At 38.2% G+C, this 24,175-nt stretch overlaps 1 protein-coding gene across 1 annotated transcript in view; it reads left to right on the top strand.

Moving 5' to 3' along the window:
- MAP3K15 (mitogen-activated protein kinase kinase kinase 15) overlaps window positions 1-24,175 on the top strand; it is an 80,689-nt gene that overhangs the window by 17,055 nt on the left and 39,459 nt on the right. The window contains exons 2-6 of the mRNA XM_084201243.1: window positions 7,959-8,098; window positions 10,542-10,565; window positions 15,591-15,662; window positions 20,640-20,833; window positions 23,003-23,171. Of these exons, the coding sequence (XP_084057369.1) occupies window positions 7,959-8,098; window positions 10,542-10,565; window positions 15,591-15,662; window positions 20,640-20,833; window positions 23,003-23,171 (599 nt within the window). The remainder of the gene's footprint in view (window positions 1-7,958; window positions 8,099-10,541; window positions 10,566-15,590; window positions 15,663-20,639; window positions 20,834-23,002; window positions 23,172-24,175) is intronic.

Consider the following 24,175-nt stretch of genomic DNA (forward strand, 5'->3'; position numbering starts at 1 on the left):
TAAATGAGAACTTGGGCTGCAGATCAATTCTTAGAACTGGCAGTGTTGCTCACCTGCTGTAATTTGTTCTGTTCCTCTCAACTAAAGTGTAGTCTCTTGGGTGATGTAATTTTTGGAACAGACATTTAGCTATTAAGGAATATGTATTAATTATAAATATGGCACTAATACTTTGTTGTGTTTTAGAAAAATGAGTTGTTTTAGATACTAGCTTCTCCTGAGTCGCAATAAATGCCACTGAAGCATGAAAAATATGTTCTAATTCTATTTTTAGTGTGTGTTCCGTGTACCAGAGGGCAGATGAAAGATGCAGTATCTGTAAAGTAACACCACAGCACTAACATGGTTACTGGCTGCAATGTTCAGGTCTGAATGTAACCCTGTTGTGGAGTTGTTTGTATTAAAAGGGGGGTTTTGTACAGAATTACAAAAGCCAGAAATGAGCGTTGGCCCCTCAGTCTCAGCTGTTCTGTTGTTTTGCATGATTGTCTCATTTTCACAGTATCATCTGAGGGTTGATTTTGCTGGACAGGAATTGCCAGTGAATGTTATAATGTCATACATTGCTAAGATAGCCTAAGACAAAAGTTTTCAAATGTTGCCAAAGCTAGAATTTGAAATCAAAAGGACAAAAGATTACAGGTGAGAACTGATCTCAAGAACAAAAAGTTTCTCTCTAGTTATGATTCCACTAAATATTTGTATTCTTTATCTACATTAAAATGCCGTCAGGCTCTGTGTAGGTGATGCTGTGCTGGTTGCATTCATCACTAGTTTCACTCCAGCTACATGTGCCTCTGTTTTTGATACACTGGATTCTGTTTTCTGCTTCTTTGCACTTCACATTTCATCACCTGCAGCAAGGCTGTCCAAAAATTGCTCATTTCTGTGTCATTTCAGGCCACTGGGGGGTTCTCCCAGGGCTTTCACTGGAAGCTGTATGAGGCACTCCTGTTATCTATACAGGAAAAAAAATGTGTTCTAGCTTTCTTACCTCCACTTTCAGACTGTAAGCGCTACAACTTTTCTTGGTAAGTTTTAACCATTCTGGTAGCTTAAAACCTGCATTATTTCAGCTTTTTGTGCCGGGAGCTGAGAGGATTGAGTTTGAGTGTTCCAAACTTTTCATGTGCACAGGAAGGAGGAGCTGCCTTGCTGGGCCACATGAAAGGACTTTCTAGCATCACCCAAATGCTATGGTTAGAAACACATCCAGTTGTCAGCTGTTCCTCCTCTTCCTCCTCCTTTACATGGATGCGTCTGCTTTCCACACAAAGCCCAGCTGGCCCACTTTCCTTAACACAGCTGTTCCCAGAATTGTCTCTGGAGGTGGGACATTGCCAGTGTTTTTGTGTTGTGTGTTAAGTGGAGCAAAGTAGTCATTTGAATTGCTACAGTTAGCAATGTTTCTGGGTGGTGGAAAGGCTCATCTGAAAAATTAAAAGATTTTTTTGTTTCCTAGTAATAGCAGAGCTCAGGATTTGCCTGGTCCTTTCAGGAAAGTTATTTAACAGCAAACTTTCCTTAGTCAGGATTTCTGCTGCTGCTCAGCTAATACATAGTTCACCTTCAGCACTCGCTGCATTCACATTCACTGAGCAGAGCAGTTTCTCAGGGAAGGATATGAAACTGGTTTCCAGAGCAAGATTTGACACATAAAAAAGAGGAAATGCAAAAGAGAGGTATGACTTTCCCCTCTGTGTTTGTGGCTCTAAGACTGCTGGGTTTTATAATAGTTAGGTGCTACATGGTTGCCTTCCATATTGCTTGGTGGGAGGAGAAGTGACACATTTAGTAAATCGCTTTATAACATAAAGCCGGTTGCAGATGTAATGCCACAATTATCTCAGTCTGAGAACAAAAATTAGAGCTGTTGCTCTATTTGTTTAAAACAGCACAAGGCTGAAATTACCACTTTACTACACTTCTTGTGTTTTCCTGAGCAAACAGATAAACCATGGAAAAGCACCTTTCAGAATTTTTGCCACTTGATGCCCAGGTTTTCAGAATTCCCAAAACACTTGACAAATCCATTAAAGCTGTGAAAAGTAAGATATAACTAAGTTTAGATTTCGCTTCATTTTATAGTCAGACTGTGTATATGGATAATGTACTAGAACTGGAATTCTCTGTGTTATCTTCTCAAGATAACAATAAATTTAAAATAGTGAATTAAAACTTACTTGGCCAGTATTTAAGTTTTCTTTCTCCAGTTTGTGGTTGGTGTCATTAATAAAACCTGATAATGTCACTTTTTTCCAGTGCTTACTATGTGTGAACAGAAAGAAATCTTTTTTCCCACACTAATGTGAGGATTCATACCTAATTTAATTCTTATTTTTCCTGTCCTTTGAATCACTTCCTTTTGCTTATGAACTAAACACCCTTTCTAAAGGAAGTGCCCTCCGTGCATCAAAAGGTTTCAGACATCCAGTGTGCATGCTTGTGTTTCCTGTTCTGAGGTTGGCAGTAGGGTGGAATTTGCAGTCAGGGCTCCAGCCACTCCAGGACTCTTTTGCAAAAGTTGCAGCTTATAAAACAATCTTCTTAAAGGTGCTTTCTAAGCAATTTCTGAACTATTAGAATTAATTTTAATTTTAGTATTTATACAGAAGTGCAGCACTTGGTTTTAATCTACAGGAAGCTAAGTGCAGCCTGAAATAATTAAAGTTGTTTTTAAAATGCTGTTTAATGTGATTATAACATATACAAATCTGTATTGCAGGAGAAATCATTACTGATTTGTTGGTTTTTATTTTTATTACCAATTCTGGCCCTCAAGCAAACCAATGATGTTAGCAAAGTTCATGCTATAATATTGCAAACTTGAAAAAGTTGAATTGAAATACCAGAAGTTCCTAAATTTAAAAAAAGAGCTTTGTGTCCTGGGTCTTTCAGCTTCTAAGGCAATATCTGGGGTTAATTTGGTGCTTTAGATTGTAATTGGAACAATATTTCTTCTGACAAAAGTAAGCAGATTTTTACAGGATACCATGATTATAAAGCAGTAAGATTTAAACGAAACTTTATTAATTATGAGAGCCATAATATCATCCCAAATGTTGACAGTATTTTTACACTTACACTGGCTTGTGCTTAGGATCTAATGGAGGGCATTGACACTTTGCTGGTATAACAAACTGTGCTGAAAAATCACCTCAACAGTTCTGTTGGTATTTGCTATAAATGTGCTTCGTTACCTTGAGCTTCCCAGTTTCTGGGAGTATTGGGGCCTTTTGTGTTAGCTGTGGAACTGCAAAGGGTTCCTGGTTTTCAAATACACCAAGTTTTACCATAATTATTTCCCTGTGAAAACTTTGGTATTGTCTTCCTTAAAGAGCTGTGCAGAAATCAAAATGAATGTGTATCCTGAATTAAAGATTTTAATTTTTTTCTTTAGGAGTATTGTTGTTCTTCTGAAGAATTTGACAGTTTTCTTCACTGGTTTTCAAGGAATTACATACTTTCTTACTTATTGACTATGATGCAAGTAGCCAGTCAAGTGAAGCAATACTAATGTAAAGGTTCATAATTTGCAGGGTGCTAGTGAATAGCAAAGGGCTGAGTTCTGCATTTCCCTCCAATAAGATTTCTATTATCACATTAAGTTTGGGGGTGTATTTGAAATCTGTATAGAAAGGTTCCAAATGCTGAAAAATAAAGAATCCAAAATAATGGAGCAAGGTTCTTGCTCTGCACATGGATAAGGCTGGATGGAGGTGAGTCTTAGATTAGAAGTTGAAAGCAGTGCAGACTTTTTTTGACCTTTTTCTTCTGTTAGGCCTCCTAGATTCTATTTAACTATCAGCATATTGCAGGCTATTTCTTCATTTTCTTCTGTTTATTACTTTTTAACTTATAAATCCCAAAATTGTCAAATTATTCTTTTGGTTTTGCTAACAATTCCATAAATAATAAAAAAAGCCACGTGAAGACTTGTGATTATTTAGACCATTAATTATATGGTGTCTTCAGGTGCATTTCAAGATAGAGAAACAAGTCCTCTGGTCTTAACCTATTTAATAATGTTTTCCATGTTGAATTATTTATTAGCTTCATAGTCCCCTATTTTACCATAGTTAATGATCTCTAACCTTCATTTCAGTTGTCACAGTTATTTGGCTCTTCTCTGCTCTCGTAAGACACACTAGTGTTAAAATACGTAAACTGTAGTATAAGAAATTAATTATGTGCCATCTGCTGCAGCAATGCAGAGACCTAATCAAGATTGTATAAGCAGTAGTTCTGAATTACCTTAATGCTCTACAAATACACACATACCATAATCATTTGCAGTGGAAACAAAAGCCTAGACAAATGAACTGCAATCACATAATAAATTGAGATCAGTTTTTGGGTTCATGACAAAAATTGACTACTTTCAGGATGAAAGTAGTTTCATGGGCAGCTACTAGAGAATAAAATGAGTTGAAAATATATGCTATGCTTAAGAAGAAATGAGGGAGAACACATTTTTATGGGTATGCTCTTTTGAACATGAGTTGCTAATGCAGAAAAGAAGCCATATTCTATTCCAGAATAATTTGAAATTGGTCATATGCAACATTAAGCACATCCCCATGCCTGTACTGCGTCTGGTGGATGCCTTGTACAGATTTTCGCTTGGAAGCCTTCTGTCTTTCCAGAGGGGCTGTACCTTTCCCTGCTCTTTTTCCTTCCTAGCATAGGAAACAGTCTCCATTAGTGGTTTAGACCTGTGTGAATTATTTCATTATCACATAAAATTTCTTATGTATGATAAGATTTGATAAAAATTGCTATTGGCTTTTGCTTCACCCCTGTCTGTAATGGAGGTTGAACCTAAATTTGTCAAGGGAAGTCCAGAAGTACATTTGGCTGACCAGGCTCTTTTGTTATGGAGAATGGGAGTTGAGAATGAACTCTGATTGACTTATGTTTCTATTCATAAATCAAGATTTGCAAAGCACATACTAGTGTTGAAGATAGTTATTTTAATGTGTCTCTGGAAGTTTAAGGAAATTCTTATTTCTCTTATCAGCCATTCTAAATGCATGGTTGAAGTGCAGAGCCACATATCTTGTTTTTAAAGAACTGTAAATGAAGAATTTTAGTATAAATCATGAGAAAAATGCAAGATAACTGAAACAGAAGTATTTTTGTTGTTGCATACTAGCTTTGTTCATTACATGACTCACAAAACTGCCTTACTCCAAGGAGACAGATGTACCCCTGAGAACAGTAGTTCTGGAGAGTGTGCTTAGACCCAGCCATAGATGACACTGAGCTCTGCACTCTCAGCACCCCATGCACTGGATGCATCCCAGGGATCCACTGTTTTTATAAGTGTTTACTGTGGGTCGTGTTTTCTCCACCCAAATTCGGATTAATTTCATTGGCCCTCCATGCTCGTGCTGCATTTCACTAGCACGTTAGTAAAGCTGCTTTGTAAGTAAATCTTTTTCCTCCCTGCTCCAAGCCTGCTGCTGCTACTCCTGGAGTAGGACTCGGAGAGCTCCAAAGGATTGCAGCTTCTCATCTCTGCTCTAGCCCACAGCCAGGAGCGCGTCAGATGCTCTGCCTCTGTCCGCTGTCATTGACTTCTGTGTCATTCCTTGACTTCCATGCTCAAACTGAATCCACTCAGTTATATCCCTGGAGCTTTTTTTAAACTTGCATGCATATTTTTGTGATACGTCTTCATCTCTGCTACTCTTCATTTTGATTTATTTTAATTTTATCTCATTCACACCTGTGTTTGTGAGGTGTGAATAAGCAAGGAAAACCTGTTCTCATAAATCTATTTGTCATGTGTGAATTAATATCTAAGGGATGAATAATTCCCCTTCTAAATGGAGGTTATTTCTGTTCTTATGTCCATTTCATGTATTTTTGATTCCACTTACATGGCTATTGGCTATGGAGCAGCAATCAACAGGAGACAAATTTCAGTTGTAGACCAGATGTGGCAATGAGCTGTGTATAGCCCTGTTTCAGTGAACTCTGTTACAAATCATTGCTTACATCGTGTTGTAAAATGCAATATCTGTACACTATAACACTGCATTATCTGAGTTCCCTTACCAGGATGACGATTTTGAATTCACATTACTCTGATTCCCTAGAAACACTCTTTTGCAAGCAATAAAAACCATCCAAGCACCTAATGGTACTTAATTCTCAGTCTGCTTGTTAGTTTCTCTTAAATTTTTTCTATAGATAATTTATGTTTTCCGAAAGGACTTTGCAATTTTGGGGTAATCTTGATTCTGTTGAGTTTATGGAGCTGGGGTTTACTTCTTCAGGCTCTCTGATTTTACATAACGCTGTGGTGTGCAATACACTGAGAATTTTATTCATTCTGCAGACAGCTGGCTAAACATTGGAACTGGAAAGATCATCTGTAGATGGTGCAGGATTTGAATTTTATATGAATACGGGGATTTTCTTATGCCATGACTTTGTCCTGGGATTTTGTTTCTTTGGTTGGGGAGGGAGGTGCATTTGGATTTTTTTGTGTGTTTTGTTGGGGGTTTGGGATATTTTGGGGTTTGGTTTTTTTAATGTTTATTTGGTTTTGCTCCTGAACAGTGATGTTTTGGTCTTAAAGCAGGTCTTGAGACTCAAAATGCTCTGTGTGCTTTAACAGGGGTCCCATAGTAATCCAAGGGACTGGCTGACCTCCATGTGGTGTGTCAGAATAGGCTGATGGAATTGTAGAGGAGCATATATTTGTGGCAGGTTTTTCCAAGAAACTGCCTACTAAGTATGGAGTATTGATTCTTGTGATGTGAAACCTTGGTGCAGCCAAGGTTAACTGGCTGCTGCACTTGGGTCTCAGCCATCAGACCTGCTTTTAGATTTCTTGTTTATTGGTAGCTCACCTTTCTGTCTTTCCCCGTATGTACCAGGGACTGCCTGTTACCCCTTCAGAGATACAGAATTTACTGCCCAGCTGCACTGAGTCTCTGGAATCTGTTTTGAACCTCAGACTCCCCTGTGGTTTCAATGTTAAGGCTCTATTCTTAAGAATACTTTGGACTTCAGTTCATCCATGTATCCTGAAGTGGTGAAAGCAGGCAGACATGTAGATACAGACCTCTAAAAAACTTTAAAGCAAAATTTTCTTAGGAATATATAGGATATAAGGATGAAGAAATAAAAACTGAGCATTAAGTGTCCTATTCTCCAGTTCTCCCTTATTCCTGCATTGCTGTTTAGGTCTGTATGAGAACATGGTGAATTCAGAATCTTCTGTCTGTATCTCAGCTGTTCTGCATAATATGGGGTATTTCTCATTAGCTCTGTGCACAGCTTTTCTTGCACAGATGTAAATGTTCTTACTTGTGTTTCTGATTTTCATTTCTGACTGGAACACTAAAGAAGTGCAGTGGAAATCTTGCTCTGGCTCCTTGTGATTGAATTCCCTCATTGTTGTGCCCCCATTTTGAAAATCTTGCTTGTACCTCTTTGGACTCAATTTTCAGAGTAATTTCTTTTTCTACTCTTTAGGAATTTCCCATTCTTCAGACCTCAGCCTCTTAAAATAAACTTGGTCTCACAGTTTTCCCTGGTTTTCTAATTTGCATTATTATTTTTAGATGTTCCATCCTGAATATTTGAAACTTCTGTCCTATGGGTATTCATGCTGTCAGGCCTCAGGGAGCAAGTGCAAAATTGCTTTTTTTACCCAAGGCATTCCTGATGCTGTGATTTCAAAACCTTAAGCAAGATTGATAAACTCAGCCTCCCAGTTAATGTAACACTGATAATTTCATGAGTGGCTCTTACCTTTTATATGAAGGATAAAATTTACTTCTCTCATAAAAAAATGACCCTTATTTGAAAATGTTGACTTGGTCTGTCCAGTGTGCGTGTCTAATTTCAGGATTTATTTTAAGTTGCGTGTAAGATTAAAATTGGGTTTAAGATTATTATTTTTTAGCATTCTCTCTTCTTTTCCACTTCTCTCATTTCAGATGTTGCAGTTGTGGACATGAGTGATATTTCCAAGCAACCATCACTGTTCTACCACCTTGGTGTGCGTGAAAGCTTTGACATGGCCAATAATGTTATTCTTTACCATGACACTGATGCTGACACTGCTCAGTCTCTCAAAGTAAGGTTCTCACTTCACAATCTGCTTTATTTCAGAAATATCCTTATACCTGATGCTACAGATGTTTGTGGTTTTTTGAAACTTACACTTAATGTAATTCCTGATAGCTACATAATTAAATCCTGCTAAGAAAAAGCAACTATTTGTAAAAACAGTAATAGTAGAATAAATAAATGCTATTTTTGTAAGACAAGATCCATAGTGTGGTACTGATTTTACTTCAGGTTGTTAGACTTGGAATTGAGGGTACAGGTCTGAGTTTTTTCCTTCCTTTCCCTCTTTTAATTAGAGTACATGTAAGAAGAAGTTATGGCCTGTGTAATAATAACTTGAACAAGGGCTGTATTGCAGCCTGCTCCTATGTAAGCACTTCTGTCAGATGAAGTTTGTACTCCCTAGGTGCTGACTAGCTAAGACTACTAGAATCTCCTTTTATTGCTGTTTGAAGATAGGAAAAGACATCCTCACCAAATTTTTTTAGAGGGCTGTTGTTCATTTTTATGAAAGGATAATACATGCTATACACTTAAGTCCTGAAATAGCTGTTCTGGATGCAAGTCATATATTGTGGATGTTTCTGCCATTTTCAGTGCAGGTTCTCTTTATCTTACATCACATTTGGACTTCTGCCCTCTGTATCATCTGTTGCTGCTTTTAATATAATCCATTTTCTTGCCACCTTCAGTGAGACAAGCATTGGTCATGCTTTGTTGTTTTTTCCTTATTTTGAGTTATTGCCCCTTGCCACTTCACTTTTTTCCATACCATTAGTGTCCAAAAATCCTTTTTGGAGTTCTCCAAGCTCTCTTGATTCTGTAAGAATTTTAAGTCTCCTTTTTCCCCATAAAAGCTCTGTCCTGTCATGGCTTCTCATTCCTCTTCTGCTTTCAATGTCTTTGATTTTGCCCTCATGTGTCTGTAACCCATACTTTCTTTCTTCATGTGGTGGTCCACATCTGCATTCACATTCCAAGTGGCCTGGAGTCCCAAGAACTCAGAGCTGGACCCTGTCACACCCTTTGCTCAGTGAGATTATCCATATGGATACACACTAAGGTATTGCTGGTGTGTCCTTCTTTCCTCCATCTAATCAGGGTGGGCAGGCAGACAGCTTTTCATCCAGTGCTGGTAATGTACCTGACTGCCATGAAATACTTCATTTTTATTTTTCATTAACACATTTTTATCTTTTATGCTGTCACTCAGTTGTTCTGATCAACTTGGTTCTCCCAAGGATGTGCACAAATCTGGGAAGCACAAGCTAGTTGTTTTCTGTTTGTTGTTGCCCAGTGAGGATATATGCTTTGATTTCTGCACTTTGTACCAAGCACATACTCAAGCTCCTGTTCCATAACTGGAGTGTTGAAGAATCTCCAGGATTGCATCTATTTGTGGATGTTCAGACTGATTCTTGCAAGTCTTTGCACTGACAGTTCTAAGTCTTTTTTTCTAATAATGTAATGCTCAAGTCTAGAGACTAGGGGACACCAGAAGGTGACTAGGTCACTTTAGGCCAGAAAAACTTATCTGCCTTCACCTTTCTTCTTGTAGGAGCTCTGTCAGTGATACTGATATGTTACTTGTCCCTCAGTTGTTTGCATAACCCCCTTGGCCTAAATGGGCCCACAGCATATCTTAGATGGGATTGTAAGACTTGATTTAAGTTGCTGGAACCAGCTAGGAGAGATCCTGTGTATAAATGGTTTAAGCTGGACACTGAGACAGGGTTCAGTTCTCCTCTTGTCATTGGTATCTCTTCAGCAAACAAGACCCAGTTCGGTGCTGGATAGCATTCAAATATGCTAATACACCTTTCTAAGGAATGCTTCAGAAGGTAGGCAGGGACTGATCATGGGGATTTCAGCAAAGAACAGTTCATGACACATTTCACATCATAGGTCCTGAATGGTTTCAGAAGAGTTAATTTCTCCCTATTGAGAAAGATTTAACTGCAGTAGATAAAGCTCTATTGGAGATACTTGCTTAGCTAGATAGATGAATTTCCAGATATGTGATATTTCATTTGTCTAAGCCTTCCATCACTTTTGTTATAAAGTATTTTATTTGGCTTAAGGAGTTTAGGCTAATTAGAAATTCCATTTAGGTTTTAGTACCTTTTTGACCCTCTGATGATGTGCTCAGTCTGAGAAATTCCAGTTACTGCTAAGTACATCTTTCTTCATTTTCTGAATACTTCTTTAAGTAGGTTTCTTCACTGAATTGTTAATTTTTTCCTAACCTGAGCCAGTGAGACTCTTCTTGATGTTGTTCTGTCCCTTTACTGGGAATTTACTGTGGCAGGAAATCTGGATTATGCTGTGAAGAACACATTTGTGTGTGTGTGTGTACATGTATATATGTATATATAGCAGTGGTTTTTATTGGAAATAATAATTCCCAGTAAAAACAAATAAACATTTCTATTATCTTTTTTCCCCCACAGGATATGGTATCTCAGAAAAACACAGTAAGTATTAAATCCACATTCATTTTTAAACACAAAATAGAAATCCTACATTAGAAGCAACTTTAATACCAAAGCTCCCAAGCATACATATGTTCTCTATGATTAAAAGCAGTTGTTTTACCCATCTATAATTCAAACTTTTGGAAAACTTGCTGACACTCCAAAGTAACACTAGATTTTAAAGCTACTTCTTGTTATCAGTTCCTTTCTAAGTTGTAGGAAAGTGCTAGTGGATATAAGTTTTATTTGTAGACAGATCTAAATATAAGCTTAGAAATTCAGTCTCTTTTTCCCTCTACCACTATCACCCATTTGTGCAAATGTAGATGTTTGCCATTCCTTAATGGGGTTTGCTTTTGTATCTCAAACAGCTTTAGCTTCTGTATAGCTGTCCTCTAACTTAAAAATTCACAGATTTACTTAGAAATGCTTAATTCTTAGAAAAGCTTATTTCCTAAAGTAAAAATATTCTTACACTTAATGCAAATAAAGCCAAACAAATAAGTTTGAAACAAGATAAAATGTAGGAATTATTAAGGGTTTTTGAAATATGCCACGATATCTTATATAGTTGTATATTTTGCCATAGTTCACACAGTGTCAGTGGTTATTTTCATTAAATCCTCCACACTGTTATTTTGAGGACAACTGATTTTTCAAACCTCTTCCACTTCCATTTATCTTTTCTGTTTCCTTCCATTTAACATATACTTTTATTTTCTTCTAAACAGTATTGAGCAGGATTAAAATAATAAAGTGGTCTTAGAGTTTGATAGTAATTTAAAGAGAACTGGAAGAAAAAAATGCATTACTCACAGCAGTTTATTTTGAGCTGCTGTTATGACTTGGCCACAGTGCTCCACGTAGGCTAAAGATAGATCAGGTTTAGCCCATGTAAATGCAGGTCATCCTTCCTGGCTGTCTCAGGCATCTTTGAAGCAGTTTGACCTGTGTGGTGGGAACTACATTTACTGCTCTGTGGCTCTGTGAAGGGGGACTCAGCATGTGGCAGATTTGCTTGTGAATGCTACTATCCATCAACTGGTGGGTGACCAAAATTTCAAGAGCATGTGTTCTCCCTTCCAGAGCAAGAGGGAGAATTTTGAATGAGCTGTTTGGTGGTAATATGAGACATGGAGTAAACAACAAAGGGGAGGGTGGCAAATTTAACTTAGTGCAATCAGATTAGCAGCCTGCAGTCTTTTCTTTTGGCAGAATCTTTCTCCAGAAAGGGGGGTATTTCCCTTCACACTGAAGAGAAGATTGAATGACAGAATATGCTGAGTTGGAAGGGACCCACCAGGACCATTGAGTCCAACTCCTGGCCCTGCACAGGACATCCCTAAATCACACCATATGCTGAGAACATTGTCCAAACACTTCTTGAGCTCTGTTAGGCTGTTGCTGTGACCACTTCTCTGGGGTGTCTGTTCCTGTGCCCAACCACCCTGTTTAACCTTTCCCTAATATCCAACCCAAACCTCTCCTGACTCAGCTTTGGTTCCAGTGACATGGTTTCTATGGTGGGGTGTGGTATTGGACCTGTAAACACCTTGTGGCTAGCAGAAGGGGCAGGGAGACATCCCTAAGCTAGGATCCTGATTCCTCCTTTAAAAAGGAGGGATTGTCTAACCCACTTTCTTCAAGTGCTTAAATTATGAAAAAAAAATTGTGAGTTCTACAAAGTGAGGTAAAAAATGAATGACTTTAAATACCAAGTATGGATTCTTCTTTCTGTTATTTGAAGTTGTTTGTACCTTCTATTATTAGATAAATGTGCTCCCATATTTAATTCTTTTATCAGTATTTTTCATTTAGAAATTAGAACAAACTCATGAGCAAGCTAAATAATCCACAGGATAAAACTATGTTTTTTTAAGTCAAAGTTGACTTGAAATAGACAATTGCCTTTCCCTCCTTTCAAATCCAGTGAGTTGTGATGAAAGGATTGCAGTTTACCACTGATCCAATATGGAGCCACTGCTTCATTGCTTGGTTAAATATTTTACAACTGTATGGCAGTGTCTTGTTTGAAGTGATCAGGGTTTTTGTGGTTGTTAAGTAGGTAGATAATTGGCATGAATTTGTTATATCCAGTCAAATATATAGTTAGATAACCATTTCAGTTTAATTGCTGAATATTAGATGCAATAGTTAATTCCCCTGTAGTAGAGCTTCGTGTTTTCCTTTCACTTGTCCTGAGTGAAAAATGTGGGTATGCTTCTGCTGTAACTGTGGAATACCAGAGCTTAAATATGCTTTTTATCAGCGGCTTAAGGCATTCTGGAAAAAGGAGAGATTCTCCTAAGCCTTCCTCCAGCCCAGAGGTAGCCACAGGAGTATCATTGCCAGAGAAGTCCTCTCCATGTTTTACAGGCTCTGTAGCCATCTGCAGGGTATCTAAGGAAAGGGGACCAACTCAGATTGTTGCCAGGCACACCTTTGTTCCAGCATCAAAAGTGAAACTTTCTGGGCTGGTTGCCATAGCTCAGAGGTTCTTTGAGGTTTCCCTGCTCTCACCTTTCCTGTTTATCCTACAAATCTCACATCATCTACAAAGGTGCAGAAGAATCTTAGCAGGGAGATGTGAAGCCATGTTGAAGTTGCAGAGAAGGTGAATGTCTAGTGTGTCATTGGGGCAATTTCCTTTGTGTATCACAAGAAAGCCTTGAAGAGAATGAATATTTTGCTTGTAGAGAAAGCTTTATTCTGATTCAGCATTGAGGAGGAGACAAGAGCAAGCAAACTGGACATGAAGCTGAAAACAATGCAGAGAAAAAAAGTCAGGAATTCAACTGAGAGTTGGCCTGAGTACTGCTGATCTAACAGTGAAAATTATACAGCAGACAGCTGCAGTGGTGGGAGCCTGAGAGATTTAGTAGCTTACTGTCTGAAAAAAGAGTGTGAGTAGGAGAACTTCCTTCCTTCCTTCCACCATCCAGGAATGCAGTTTTCACAGATAAGAATGAAGAATGTGATTCAGTTCTACTTGACTTCCCCAAACAAGCAGTTAAAATTCTGTATTGATAATTTATTGCATACTTGAATGTGAAAGGAAAGAATTATTATCTATGGGAGTTCAGTTCCCAAGGAAGAATTGCCCTGGCATGAAATGCAAGATCAAGATTCTGTGTCCCATCAGTTAGGTTTCCTTCTGTAGAGCTCCTCTGAGCTTTAAGGACATTTCTGTTAGTTTTAATAAAGATTGCACAGCTTCTTAGTTTCTGTCAAAATTATTATCAGTAAAATAAATGGCAAATATGCAGTCTTGCAGACATGTGCCATTATGGAGTAATGGGCTGAAGGACAGAGGAAAGAAAATTGCTTATGGAAAATGCTTGTGCTTTGGGGTTTCTTTAGGTGTCAGCTAAACATCAGTTTACTGGAGAAATGAAATTTCAAGGATTTTCAAAAGCAAAAAATGCTTTAAAAAAATAATCTTTCCCCAAACCAATGTAATAGACAAAATCCAGTGGGAGTTTTTTCTATTTTGATTCAAAATTTTTTGCCATCCTTGCCTATTTTTTTTTTAAGGAAGGAAATTTCATCTGCTGCTACAGGATCTTAAGAGATTATGAATAAAAAATTTCAAGATTAAGTGAACAAAAGAGTGAACAAGGGGCTTTAGAAAACTGCTGAAGTCAGGAAGCAAAATGTGCAGTAGCTCTAGGATTGGTTGCACATAGTTTGGGATGCACACTTTTATCTATTCAATTTTTTGAATGAGGCATTGAAAATACAAATTAGAGCTTTCCATTATGGAAAAATTATTATACCAAGTACAGAACATAAGGAGAAAGACTAGTTATATGTTCTTTAGTTTATAACATGCCTGAAGAAATTTTAATAACCCTGTTGATTGCATTCGGAGAAGGTGTTTAAAAGAAGGTAGGCTGGCTATTTAACCAAAAGGTTTATATCATTGTGTACTTAGGCCTGTGGGCCTGGTGAAGTATTTTTAGAGATTTAAATGGTTATTTTTCATTAAAACCTGTAGCAGCTCTTCTATTAAGCAGTGAATAATGTCTGGGCCATGGAGGAGTCATTAGCAAAAATTCTTCTTGATCTAAAGGGAACTGGATTGCAATTTATCCTTGCCACAAGGAATTTTTATGTTGAAAAATCTTTTTTTTATTGTACTTGGCAGAAAGTTTCTTCAGAGGTTTCAGTAGCTGTTTAAATTAGACTGTATATACTGTTTAAAGGCAATGAAACTAAATAGAAAGATTTTGGCACTTGGACTCATATTCTCCAGTTAAGTAGCCCCCATGGATTGTAATGAGAGTCAAGACTCTGAAATATGATTACATTATATGAATTTAATTGTCCAAAGAGGTATTATTGCAGAGTTGCTTTCTATTTTTTATTTTCTGATTATTTTTATAATGTATAAAAGTTTATATGATAGAGTCTTTTAATGATATATTTCTAAAAAGGCCTGAGGTAGCAGAAGTGTCAAAAGGGATTGTAAAAGAGCACAGAATGAAAAAGCAGGAACATCTTAAATTCAACGATTTTTTTTGGGGGTGGAAAATAGTACGAAGGCAATGGGTAACCAAATAAACGCTACTTTTAATGCTTTTGATAATGAAATATGCCACTGTTACTTTAGATGGTGAAACCGAAGGCTTTTAAAATTTTTGTGTGAAAGCTAGTTTTTATGGAAATATTACCATTTCAAGCAATATGTAGTGATTGGAATATAGTTAAATAATCAGATAATGAATCTGACAAGTTCATAAAAATAAGACTTGAAAACATCCTAATGGTGACACAGGAGATGTATAGACATGAATCTTATAAATAAGAGAAATCCAAAAGATAAGATAGGTAAGAGAAATGACAACTGCTTGAACTGTTTTCTTTGCCTTGTAAATATAGTCTTGCTGCAAATATCTATATTCATGTTCTGTTGTTTCTTTCTTTAATTGTTTCTTTATTCATGTGTCATGTGTGTCTTTTTGTTTCTTATGGTGTTTTGTGGTGTTGTTTTCCTCTTTGTTGTTTTATTTCAATTTGGAGTAGGTTGCCAACCTCAAAGCTTTTCTTCGTGTTCAAGTACCTCCTGAATACCACAGTGGTAATCTCATAGGCAAAGTATGTATCACTTGAAATCTGCTTTCTGTTGAGTAGATATGCCATTCTTTCACTGTGTTTCTAGACATGTGAACATAATAATAATAAGGTTGATTTAAGAATAGTGCTTGGCAGGGTCTTTCCTTCAAGGTGATTGGAGTACTTCTTTCTTGCAAGCTAGATCCCAGAAATTTAAAGTGTTTGTCTTGTGATAATATCTCTTCCCAGTCTTTACATAAAAACCACTGCATTTATTCAGCTTTAGAAGAGGAAATATTTTTTGGAAGTTTATAATATCTTAGTCACTGTAGTGGGTTGACTATGGCTGGATGCCAGGCACCCATTAGAGCCATTCTCTCACTCCCCTCTGCAGCCAGACAGGAGAGAGAAAATAGAACAAAGGGTTAATGAGTTAAAAACTGGGAGGGGTCACTCACCAAATACAGTTATGGGCAAATCAGGCTTGAATTAGAGATATTAGTTGAATTTATTAGTTACAAAATCAGAGCAGGATGATAAGAAGTAAAATAAGACTTTAAAAACACCTCACCCCCCCACTCTCTCCTTCCAAGCTCTACTTCCTATCCCAGCAATGCACGGAGACAGGGAATGGGGTTTATGGTCAGTTGATCACAGGTGGTTTCTCTCACTGCTCAGGGAGAGGAGTCATTTCCCTGCTCCAGTGTGGGGTCCCTCCCATGGGAGACAGTTCTCCATGAGCTTCACAAACGCGAGTCCATCCCTCAAGCAAACAGTTCTCCACAAACTGCTGCGACATGGGTCCTTCTTCCGTGGGGTGCAGGCAGTCCTTCAGGCACAGCCTGCTCCAGCGTGAGTCCTTCATGGGGTCACAAGTCCTACCAGGAAACCTGCTTCAGTCTGGACTCCTCTCTCTACATGTCTGCAGGTCCCTGCCAGGAGCCCACACCAGCGTAGGGTTCAAATGGGGTCACAGCCTCCTCTTATGCATTCACTGTCTCTGTCCCTCCGTGAGCCTGTCAGGAACCCCCGGGCAGGCCCGGGTCGCAGAGACCAGGGCAGCAACCCCGGCACAGCCGACTGCGGGCAGACACTCTCTGAGCCCCCAGGGTGCCGAGGGCGGCCAGGCCGGGCGCCTTTGCAGCAGGAGAGACTCCAGAGACATCGGTGGAAGATAAAGGGCAGACTCTTAGCAGGGGTAAATCCAAGGGTTTATTCAGGAGCCAGGGGAGCTCCTGCACCTTGGGGGCCTCCTGCCGAGAGCCCCGGGAGTTGTGCCAAGGTTGCATTTAAAGGGAGGTGGAAACCAAAAGTAGATAATATTTTACCAACCAATAGATGACCCTAAGGGATGGGTACTGGGGGATAGACTTTGGGACAGCCTATAAAGCAAGTCTTGGGGGGCTGACCCCTGGCCTCTGGCTCATCACTTGACATCTTGAACCGAAGCTTCTGGATGGAGGGGATGGGATGATGAGTGATTGACAGAGAGCCAGGGTGGGGATTTGGGGATGATCTCATCAAGGGAGAGGAATTACAAAGGAAAAGAGAAAGGAGGTACAGTCTGGGGTAAGCTATTCGGGAAAACTACAGGGATGCAAAAACCAAACTACTTCAAAGTATTACAAAGTATAAAAACACACTACAACAATCCGCCTGCTCTGATGTGGGGCTCCTCCATGGGCTGCCGGTGGATCTCTGCATCCCTTTGATCCTCCATGGGCTGCAGGGGAATCCCAGCTCCAGCATCTGGGCACCTCCTGCACTTCCTTCTCCACTGCCTTTGGTGTCTGCAGTGTTATTCCTCTCATATAGTCTCGCTCCACTCATATGTGACTGCACTTACATCTGTGCAATAGCTTTTTTCCTTCTTCTGAAATCTGGTATCACAGAAGAGTTACCATCATTTCTAATTGGCTCAGTCTTGCCCAGCAGCATGTGTCTTGGAGCTGGCTGGCATTGGCTCTGCTGGACAGGGAGGAAGTTTCCAGCAGCTTCCCATAGAAGCCACTCCTGTAGCCCCCAAGGCCCTCCTGCTGCCAAAACCTGGCTGTGCAAATCCAATACATGCCTATATGGCAAGATGGATAGGAATATGATGTCACAGAAAACCCTAACACTTGAGACAACAGTGAGTTAAGCTCCCTGAACACTCAGGAGTTTGTGATATCTTGGAGTCAATGCAGTTCCTTTTCTATTACTTTCTGTATTTTCTTTCTAACTCTTTAGTAAGGGGGAGTAAGCATTCTTGGTACATGAGTGAGTAGCAAAATTAATAGCATGGTTCAAGTAAAATAATTGTGCTGTTAGCTTGGCAGGACAATTCCCTCCTTGAAAGTGCAGAGATTTTTACTCAATGTTACTTACCTGGGAGAAAACCTACCTTTAATTCAAGTGTAGCATCTCTGTCACAAATTGACAGTTGCACCAGAATAACTTTACCAGTAAAATCTAAAAAGCCTGTTTATATTAAGATCAAAAGTTTATTTTTAACAGCATTAAAAAAATATTTGGAAAATATTTTAAGACAAAAACCACTCTACATTTGGCCTGGCTTGCCTAGAGCCTAAAAATGGCTTCTGTGGGCCTCACTCTTTCAGCCTCTCAGCAAAGGCATGGCTTTCTGCTTAATTCCTTGAACTATTTCTTCTGAAGAACAGGCCCCTTTCTCAACTTATTTGCAATTATTTTCTCTTTGGTTTTTTTTTTTTTCATGTTCTTAAATTTGTGGCTTGTTTTGTGATTTTAAAATGTTGTGATTAAATACAAAAGTTTCAGTGCTGGCATACATTATAGCCTGGAAGATTAGCTATTCAGAGTTTTGAGGTTTTTTTCAGTCTGTTTGGCTGTAATTTTTAACTTAAAATTTCCCAAAATCAGACAATTAAAATATCCTAGCTTCTAATCCTGAAATTAACCAACTCATCATATAGTCTTGATAAGCTATGAAGTTATAATTCTATTACAATTAGATAAGTAATAGTTTATAGATATTATATATATGTGTGTATACATATGCAGGTAGGGTTGCTACATACATTACTTTACATATACCTAAGCCATTTATTCATTATCTTTAAAAAGCAGTAGTTGGTGTATGACAAGGCAGTAATTTTCAAAATTATTAGCTTTTGGTATCAGAGACCAGCATCCTGAACAGAAGGTCAGAAGAAGCAAGGGTGATATATTCAACCATCTCTAATTCTTGTTAACATAAGAGGAGTAGATGGACTGCTTTTTTACATAATGAAGGTGGGAAAGACTTTTCTAGGCCACACAGTCTATATGAAAGGGTTTTATAATTTATTATATGTAAATATTGTACAGAAGAGCTAGAAGACAGGAACATTTAATTGCATAGATTTCTTCTCTCCTTTTGCGTAGTGAAATCTAAGTCAAATAGATGATATGTTGGCTAGATAACAGTACAGTGTTTGAGGATGAGATTAATACAGTATTTCACATGTGTAATTAATTTTTTCTGAAAATTTCATTGCTTTTTCAATAGATAACTGCAGCTCTTCGCATCTCAAGATACATTACCCTTTCAAATTGGATGGGCTTTTTTCATTGCAGGAAGAGCTAATTTGCTGTTAAAGGTTTAAGAATAGATTTTATAGACAAGCAGCTTCTGTGTTGCAGTGAACTTACTGTTTATTTGAATAAACGTGAGACAAAACTGTGCTAGCATATTGGTGGCTTGGGTTGCAGTTTTTTGTTGGGAAGTAAAGATAACAATCCAACAGATAATTATATTGTTACAGCAGGGATAAATTAACTTGGGGTTTGTAAGGAAGGAATATGACTTGTTCTTTATCTCTTAGAAATAGTTTAAAATTCTAAATCCGTGCTCAGATCAGCAACAGGATGTACTGATAGAAGTTTTTTATCTGTAGTTTTAGTATCTGCATGCGCTACATTTTTAACTTCCTGTGAACAATCTGTTTCTCCTGTCTAGTTTACTAATACATTCAAAAATGTGCCATCTTATCCATTCTTGTCATTATCTCAGCCTTCTCCCATTGTTCAAGGTGACTATAAATGGCTGTGGCTTTTCTACATCCTTGGAGTATGTGAACAAAGGACAGCTATGATTTTGCTGTACATGTTCATTTCTGCGGTATCCCCAGCGCAGTGGTAGTTGATCATGGCAGGTGAATCATGTTGACCTCTGCCTCAATGCTCCCCTCTAGTTACTCTCAAATAAAATGTTCACCTTCCTTTTAAACAGCAAAGAATTGTCATAGCTGGACTAGGACACAGGTGCTTCTCCCAGCTGTTGAAACCTTCACAGTGGTCTGATTTCTGGGGTCTTGCTCAGGGGCTGAAAACTATGAACTTGCTGGTTTTGGGCTCTGACAGGCCATTTCTTTTGTCCTCACCCATTTCAGCACCTTGATTGTATTTACACATTTTATGTGGCATGTTAAATTTTTTTGGGTTTTACTTCTAGAATTTTATGTTACAACTCCTACAAAGTCTGTTACAAAACATTTCAAAGTTTAGCAGTTTGGCTGGTTAGCTTTTGATGGTAGCAGGCAGCAGATGTTTTGTAGGTTCCTCTGGATTAAACATCTCTATAAAGTCCTTCCAATGTCTATGTTTCTGTATTTCTCTCATTATGGGGAGTTCTGCATCATATCTTTCCTAGCACAGGGTGAGGTTAGAGGATGCAGGTATGTCTCTGAAGCCAAAAATTTGGGAACAGAACATCAGCTGGTAACTGTCAGACCCTACTAGGGTTCGTGCATTACATTAAAAAGAAAAGTTGAACAGTTTTGTTCTATTGTCACTTAACAGACCTGGACCCTTATTCATCAGCTTTGTTAATATTTGTAACTTATCCACACAAATTTCCTTGAATTTAATGCTTGCAAATCTTGTGTTAAACAGTGCACTAAAACTTCTTACACACCAGCACTACTCTAGCTGTTTTTTCTGTCAGCAGAAGATTCTGTGTATACAAAAGTATGTTTCCACTTTATTTTGTTTTCTAAACTCTTCCTGTTTTTATTTTAGGCTTCAAGTGGCAATTATTATTTTATTCCTTACATTGTCACACCTTGTGCTGACTACTTTTGCTGTGAAAGTGATGCCCAACGAAGAGCTTCTGAGTACATGCAGCCCAGCTGGGACAATATCCTGGGGCCATTTTGTGTCCCACTGGTGGACAAGTTTCTCAGCCTTCTCAAGGATGTTCATGTTACATCATGGTAATGTTACAACACATAGAGTTCCAGAATCTTTGATAGTCTCTTTTTGATATTATGAAAAAAGAAGGTACAGAATTTCTAGTAGCATTGATTATCAATTTTTTATTTTTCACTGCACTTAATTAGTGTTAAAAGAAGCTGCCAATTTTGCTGCTTTTTTAACTAAAATTGCTGTAGTTAACTAACCATGTTATGCTAGAATTTGATTTATAGTTACTTTCCAGAAAGCAAAGGCAGCCCATGGTAAGATATAGTACTTAAGTTTTACGGTGTATAAGGTCATAATAGGAGCTGAGCTCATAGATTCTTCATAGAGTTCAAAGCCAAAAACTGTCCTTTTCTGTCATCAGATAAAGTATATACATGGTAGCAATGGGCATTCAGTTGTAATTCTCATGTTTTATTTTTATTTATAAATATTAACTTTCTGGTACCTCTTAATAAACATGATGCTGCTTAGCCCTTCTACAAGGTTGGAGTTTTGAGAATTTGGGCTGGAGAAGGAGGTCTTTCTTTCTCAGTTGCTCACCCTGCACTCTGCAGCTATTTCTGTTTTGTATGTATTTCTGGAAAACACTCAGACTGAGTTTCTGGTTTTTAATTTTCCTAATATTTGAAGCATGAGGTTAAACTTAAGGCCCTCAGATTTCTTTGTTTCCCCATTGCCATCTTACCCAGGTGAAAGGCTTGTCTAAAAAACTACTATTCTTTTGTGGTCCTATCCTTGCAATCCCATGGATGACCCTCTTGTGACATCTGACCCTGAAGGGGAAGGGAGCACCCAAGATTCCTAGATGCTCGTGGTTGAAAGGAATGACAAAAGTCAGAGGGTCTGCAAAAGTTATTAGTAAACTACACACTTGGCATGGAAATTGGTGTTTTAGTCCTTGACCTCCTAGTGTAAGGCACAGCAGAGGGTTTTGGATAAAGGGCATAGGGTGAAAGGGAAGAGAGAAAGAGAGAGATAAATTAAAGAGGGGCAGAGAGGAGGAAAGAAAGAAACAGACATCACCCATCCTGGCTCCAGTGTCAGTCCAGCTGGGGTTTCCATGATCCTGGGGTGCATATGCAGGGCAAGAACCCTGGAATTTTTTGGGAATTTTTCTTTTTTTTTATAAAGAAGTTTTCCCCACGCTGGAGATCAGTTTCTCACTGTGTATGCGAATTAGTTATGTGCAGTCTGTTCTTGTAGATCTTTCTGGAAATAGGGCTGAAGCCTTTGGGGGTTATCGGGGGGTCTTGATCCCACCTTGCAGTCCATGCCTGCTCTCAGCCTCGTTTCTGTGCTTGCAGTGTATGAGGCTGTGCTTGCCTGTAGTGCTTACTGTGGCCTTGTTGCTGTGATTATAATGTGTATGAGACAGAGAACTTCATTTTCTTTGCTTATGCTAAACAAGGTTTAATACTTTGAAAGACTCATTTGTAAACAAGAAGGGGCTTATATGCACTGGAGTATCTGTCAGGTGGCACATGCTAAGTTCCAAACTAGAGGCTCCATAACCTGCTCTAGGATGAATTTGCCCCTATGTAGGTGGTTGAGGCCATTCATACTTGTCATGCTGACAATATATATATTATTTTTCAATTTACAAAAGTGCTGATGTATGCAGTGGATTATGCACTGATACTAGTGTAAATAAGATGCACTTACTGGAGGCTTTTACAGGGATCATGCCCACATTATGTATTATGTTCATCAAAGAGATTGCAACTAAATCAGCTTTTGTTGGCTTGTTTTTTGGTTTAGTTTCTTTGTTGGAAAGTCTCCTTCCAACTTACATGATAAAATAATATACCTCCTCTTTACATCACACTGGTATTTCTTCTCTGTGTCACTTTATTATCTCAGATGCAGCCTTCTTTATGATACAAAGTGCCACATCTGTCAGGGTCACTAATGGGGCAAAGAAATGCTCCAGTTTTCCTGTGCTGGTAAAATTGCCTCAGGATCCTCATTATAAGCCTATTGATACATAGCCTTACAGTCTGATGTGGGGCAAGGTGGAATATTTGTAAGTAGTTATTGAAAAATATGGAAACATTTGATGTGGACCTCACTCTGAGGAAATGATACCTTTTATTAGAAATGATACTTTTTATTTGAAGCATAGCCATGTTTCATAAGAAATGTCTGTCTTCTTCCCCTATGTCTAACTTCTCTTTCTTTAGTGCCTATTATAAAGAAACACTGCTAAATGACATTAGAAAAGCTAGAGAGAAGTACCAAGGAGATGAACTGGCTAAGGAGCTGGCCAGGATTAAGCTTCGTATGGATAATACTGAAGTGCTGACTTCTGACATTGTCATAAACCTGCTTCTTTCTTACAGAGACATTCAGGTATGTGCTTAAAGACTAAGGAGGATTATTTTACTGTGCAATTTTGGCTCTTGTTTGTTCTCCTGTGCTTCTTTGTTTGTTAAGCAGCGATTCAAAGCTGACACTAAATGGGAGCAGTTGTCGCATTGTGGAAGTTTGGATTGTCTTTTGGGCAGTTTAAGGGGATAGAGACTTTTGCTTATTTTGACTGTGAACAAGAGACTCAGGTTAGGTGACTTCCTGAGGTCTCTCCCTTTGCTTTTAGTAATTTTTAACTTCCTTAAAAAGAAAAAAAATCAAAAATCCCTACTGAATCAAGATGCTTGTCTTGCTCTCCTCTCTCCTATCTTTCCTCCCTTCCTTCCACCATAAAATTAAATATATTTAGAAATGAAGAAAACGTATTTGTTATGACCAGTGTATTGGCTAAAGATGCCAAAATTGAGAACTATAATTCAATTAAACATTAATTTGCTTTTAAAATCTAACTGCACCCTTTTTTCTTGTTTTAGTTTTTTAAAATAAATTCTAGTTTGGCTAAAGCATCTGTTTTTCCAAATTGACAGTCTGTGTGTTTTATATCCATTAAAAAATATAATTTCAACCATTCTATAGATTTTTTTTTTCCCATCAGGAGCTTAGTTGGTTTTTTCTTGTGTATAAATGGGTTATGAGGGCAATGGGTGACCACATCGTCCTTCATTACCAAACCTTCCATTCTGAAATGCATATTTTCCTAACAGCACTTTATCCAACTTCATTTGGATTGGCTCTGATGATCATGGAAGATCTCCCTTGAGAAATGTGCTTGTATCAAAACATGTTTTGAACAAAAAGATTCAATAATACAAGGCCCTTTGAAATGTCAGTAAACTGGCCTCTTTAGCACTGTAGATGTGGGTTACCCCTGAGAAACCCAAATAGGTGAACAAGTGGCTGATGTAGGTCAGAGACAGCTGTGGATGAGTCCACAGTGACCTGGTGAGGTGTCATTCACCAGAAGATCTTAATAAGGCCTGAAAAAG

Source organism: Fringilla coelebs (genome assembly GCF_963513975.1).
Source record: "Fringilla coelebs genome assembly, chromosome: 2".
NCBI lineage: Eukaryota > Metazoa > Chordata > Aves > Passeriformes > Fringillidae > Fringilla > Fringilla coelebs.